The following is a 5,000-nucleotide window of genomic DNA, read 5'->3' as shown; positions in this document are numbered from 1 at the left end:
AGGCGCCTATTACTATTGGTACTACTTTTGCTTGCTTTTGCCACAGTCTTTCTATTTCTATTTGTAGGTCTCTGTATTTTGTGATCTTCTCCAGTTCTTTCTTGTCTATTCTGCTGTCTCCAGGCACTGCCATGTCCACTATCCAGACTTTTTTGTCTTTCTTATCGACAGTTGTTAAGTCTTGATATTATTATTATTATTATTATTATTATTATTATTATTATTATTATTATTATTATTATTATTATTACTATTACTATTACTATTACTATTACTACTACTACTACTACTACTACTACTACTACTACTACTACTTACGTCTCTCCCAGGTCAAGTGACTGCAATTCGGGAGCTTGGCAACGGGCTCACATTTACAACTGGTTGCAGTGCCCTATGGTCACACGACCACAATTCGCAGCCTTGAATGCCCATGCAGAGAAATGAATTCACACTTACGACCGCAATGATTGACTTAACAACCATGATAGAAATGGTCGTAAAACCAGGTCTGACTCAACTTACAACCGCAATGAGCTACAATGGAAATTCTGGTGATAAGTTGAGAATGTCTCTATTGCACAGGAAGTCCTCGACTTACGACAGCTTGTTTAGTGAGCGTTCAAAGTTACAACGGCACTGAAAAACGGGACTTGTGACCGTTTTTTCACACTTACGACCGCTGCAGCATCCCCACGGTCATGTGATCAAAATTCGGCTGCTTGGCAACTGACTCGTATTTACAACGGTCGCCGCATCCCGGGGGGGTGTCACGTGATCCCCTTTTGCGACCTTCTGACAGTCAAAGTCAATGGGGGGGGGAAAGCCAGATTCACTTAACAAGCCTGTGACTCACTTTACAACTGTGCAGTGATTCACTTAACAACCGAGGCAAGAAAGGTCATAAAATGGGGCAACGTTCACTTAAATGTCTCACTTAACCACAGAGGTTTTGGGCTCAATGGTGGTTGTAAGTCGAGGAGTCAAGAGGAACCTTGCAGGTACAAATATCATAATATTGAGGCCGGTTCACGGAACCTGCTAAACTGGATGGACTTGCTGGTTTGTGACTTAACAGCCAGGGTGAACACCCAGCTTCCATTAGGGTTTGCGTAATAAATCCTGCCTCATCATATCGTGGCTTAGTGAGTGGCAGGAATAATAATAATAATGATGATGATGATGATGATGATTGATGATGTTGGAATAGAATAGAATAGAATAGAATAGGAAGGGACCTTGGAGGTCACCTAGTCCAACCCCCTGCTCAGGCAGAAAACCCTATACCATTTCAGACAAATGGCTGTCCAGTCTCTTCTTAAAAACTTCCAGTGTTGGAGCATTCACCGCTTCTGGAGGCAGGTTGTTCCACTGGTTAATTGTTCTCACTGTCAGGAAGTTTCTCCTTAGTTCTAGGTTGCTTCTCTCCTTGGTTAGTTTCCATCCGTTGCTTCTTCTCCTGCCTTCAGGTGCTTTGGAGAACAGATTGACTCCCTCTTCTTTGGGGCAGCCCCTGAGATATTGGAAGGCTGCTATCATGTCCCCCCTCGTCCTTCTCTTTGTTAAACTAGACAGACCCAATTCCAGCAACCGTTCCTTATATGTTTTAGCCTCCAGTCCCCTAATCATCTTTGTTGCTCTTCTCTGTACTCTTTCTAGAGTCTCAGCATCTTTTTTACATCGTGGTGACCAAAACTGGATGCAGTATTCCAAGTGTGGCCTTACCAAGGCCTTGTAAAGTGGTATTAACAGTTCACGTGATCTTGATTCTCTCCCTCTGTTAATGCAGCCCAGCACTGTGTTGGCCTTTTTGGCAGTCTTTCAGGACTGTCTTTCAGGCGGCGTAAATTATAGTTGATATTTTGGAGCAGGAAGCCAAAGATGCAAACCCTCAAAACTGCATGGTTGAAATGTGGGATGTACAGACGGTCCTTGACTTATGTCCGTTCCTTTAGCGGCTGTTCATAGTTACAACGGCCCTGAAAAAAATATCATACGTCATATCGCAGCTGAGTTATGAGCTGCAGGAATGAAGCTTTATGGGATGTGTGTGTCTATTATCATTTATATTTTGGAGCAGGAATGACTGCAGGCAGGAGATCTAAAAGTCAAAATGATGGGATCCTTGGTGCTCTCTGTTCTTGGTGGTTTTCCTGCAGACGTTTTATTAACCAACTGGAGAACCTCATCAGTGCTAGACAGGAGAGGAGTTTGTTCCCTGGAGAAAGAGGAGGAAGAGAAAGAGGAGGAGGAAGAGGAGGAAGAGGAAGAGGAGGAAAAGAAAGAGGAGAAAGAGGAAGAGGACTGTGGGGTCCTTGGTGTTTTCTGAGCTTGGTGGGTTTTCTTGCAGACGTTTCATCACCCAACTAGGGAACATCATCAGCGTTAGAAGGGAGGGGGGTTATGGAGAGGAAGAGGAGGAAGAAGAGGAGGAGGAGGAAGTGGAAAAGGAGGAGGAGGAGAAAAGGAGGAGAAAGAGGGCTGTGGACTCCTTGATGCTCTGAGCTTGGTAGTTTTCTTGCAGACATTTCATCACCCAACTAGGGAACATCATCAGTGCTAAAAGGGATGGGGTGTTATGGAGAAGAGGAGGAGGAGGAAGAAGAGGAAGTGGAAAAGCAGGAGGAGGAGGAGAAAAGGAGGAGAAAGAGGGCTGTGGACTCCTTGATGCTCTGAGCTTGGTAGTTTTCTTACAATTGAAAGCATAGACAACAGAAACAATACAAAATTAAACAAAAAATATTTATCGAAACCGCTTGATCGTTAAGTCTACTGTTAATCTCTGTTTATCCGGATGGGAATTGCTGCCAAGGAATTGATTTGGTCTTTTAAGTAAGCAATAATGACGCTTACTGTAAACAACACCCCAATCAGGAAGTACCAATTCAGACAAACAAACTAACAGTAAACAACAGCTTAATTGAAGAAGACTCCTGCCAACACTGACAGGGCATGCCACTAATATATAAACACAGCAAATGCTTCTAGCACTGATGATGTTACCTAGTTGGGTCATGAAATGTCTACAAGGCAATTATCAAGCTTAGAAAGCACTAAGAACCGCACAGTTCTCCTCTTCCTCCTCCTCCTCCTTCTCCTCCTCCTCCTCCTCCTCCTCCTCTCTGCAAACCACACTCTTTTGTAGCACTGATGAAGTTACCTAGTTGGGTCATGAAATGTCTGCAAGAAAACCCAGCCAAGTTCAGAGAACACCAAAAACCCCACAGTCCAACTCCTCCTCCTCCTCTTCCTCCTTCTCCTCCTCCTCCCTCTAGCACTGATAACGTTCCTTAGTTGGGTAATGAGGTATCTACAAGGCAATAACCAAGTTCAGAAAGCACCAAGGACCCTACAGTCCTCCTCCTCCTCCCTTCTGGCACTGATAATGTTCCCTAGTTGGGTCATGAAATGTCTGCAAGAAAATCAACTCAGCTCAGAAAGCACCAAGGACCCACAATCCTCCTCTTCCTCCTCCACCTCCTTCTCCTCCCTTCTAGCACTGATGATGTTACCTAGTTAGGTCATGAAATGTTTGCAAGAAAACCACCCAGCTCAGAGAGCACCAAGATCCTCACAGTCTTCCTCCTCCTCCTCCTCCTCCTCCTCCTCCTCCTCCACACACTTCATTCCCTTCTAGAACTGATGATGTTACCTAGCTGGGTAATGAAACATGTGCAAGAAAAGAAGTAAGCTAAGAGAGCACCATGGACCCTAGAGTTGTTGTTGTTGTTGTTGTTGTTGTTGTTGTTGTTGTCGTCGTCGTCGTCCTCCTCCTCCTCCTCCTCCTCCTCTCTTCTAGCACTGATGATGTTACCTAGCTGGGTAATGAAACATGTGCAAGAAAACAAGTAAGGTAAGAGAGCACCATGGACCCTAGAGTTCTCATCCTCCTCCTCCTTCTCTTCCTCCTTCTTATCCTTCTCCTCCTCCTCCTCCTCCTCCTCCTCCTCCTCCTCCTCCTCCTCCTCCTCCTCCTCCTCCTCCTCCTCCTCCTCCTCCTCCTCCTCCTCCTCCTCCTCCCCTTCTGGCCCTGACAGTGTCCTCCAGTTGGGTCACAAAACGTCTGCAAGAAAAACAACGCCGCTCAGAAAGCACCAAGGACCCCACCGTCCAAGTCCTGAGCTTCAAATGTTCTCTTCCAAAACTCAAAACACGTACGCCAATATTGCACGCTTTGTGTTTTTGGACTCCTTCCTGCGGACACCCCGTTTCAGACTCTTTAACGCCGTTCGGCGAGCACCGAACCTGCAGGAAGATCTTGTAACCTCAGAGTTGTTGTTGTTGTTTTTTAAAGAGTTTAATCTTCTCCTCCTTCCCGTTCTCCGCCCAGCCCTGGCAGCCTTGGTGGACTCTTGTCCCGAGGACAGCAAATGCAACGAGTACAGCGTCTTGGGCAGCATCGAGGTCGACTTATTCATGCTGACCTTGGGCCTGGGCGAGCTGGACGTCCCGAAGAACGCCAAGTACCCCATCCTGTTCCTCCTGCTGCTCATCTCCTTCGTCATCCTGACCTTCGTCCTGCTCCTCAACATGCTGATCGCCTTGATGGGGGAAACGGTGGAAGACATTTCGAAAGAGAGCGAGCACATCTGGAGGCTGCAGGTGGGCCTGGGGAGGGGTGGGGCTGGGGGGTCTCTCGGGGGTTCCTTTGAGGAAAACGGGATGGAATCCAGATGTCTATGGAGGCTCTCAGCCATCCAGGTCATGCTTCACGTGAAGGGTTAATACCACTTTACAAGGCCTTGGTAAGGCCACACTTGGAATACTGCATCCAGTTTTGGTCACCACAATGTCAAAAAGATGTTGAGACTCTAGAAAGAGGGCAGAGAAGAGCAACAAAGATGATTAGGGGACTGGAGGCTAAAACATATAAGGAACAGTTGCTGGAATTGGGTATGTCTAGTCCAGTGGTGGCGAACCTTTTAGAGACTGGGTGCCCAAACTGCAACCCAAAACCCACTTATGTATCGTTGGGTGCCGGGTGGGCATGGCCCATTGGGTGG

At 46.5% G+C, this 5,000-nt stretch overlaps 1 protein-coding gene across 1 annotated transcript in view; it reads left to right on the top strand.

The window, feature by feature from the left end:
• The window catches only part of TRPV3 (transient receptor potential cation channel subfamily V member 3), a 47,239-nt gene that overhangs the window by 36,986 nt on the left and 5,253 nt on the right, over window positions 1-5,000 (top strand). The window contains exon 13 of the mRNA XM_029286027.1: window positions 4,328-4,599. Coding sequence (XP_029141860.1) covers window positions 4,328-4,599 — 272 coding nt within the window. The remainder of the gene's footprint in view (window positions 1-4,327; window positions 4,600-5,000) is intronic.

Source organism: Protobothrops mucrosquamatus, unplaced genomic scaffold, assembly GCF_001527695.2.
Source record: "Protobothrops mucrosquamatus isolate PMUCROS unplaced genomic scaffold, P.Mucros_1.0 scaffold2746, whole genome shotgun sequence".
NCBI classification, from domain to species: Eukaryota; Metazoa; Chordata; class Lepidosauria; order Squamata; family Viperidae; genus Protobothrops; species Protobothrops mucrosquamatus.
The sequence above is the reverse complement of the archived record's forward strand: the minus strand, read 5'-3'. Positions and strand labels throughout refer to the sequence as shown.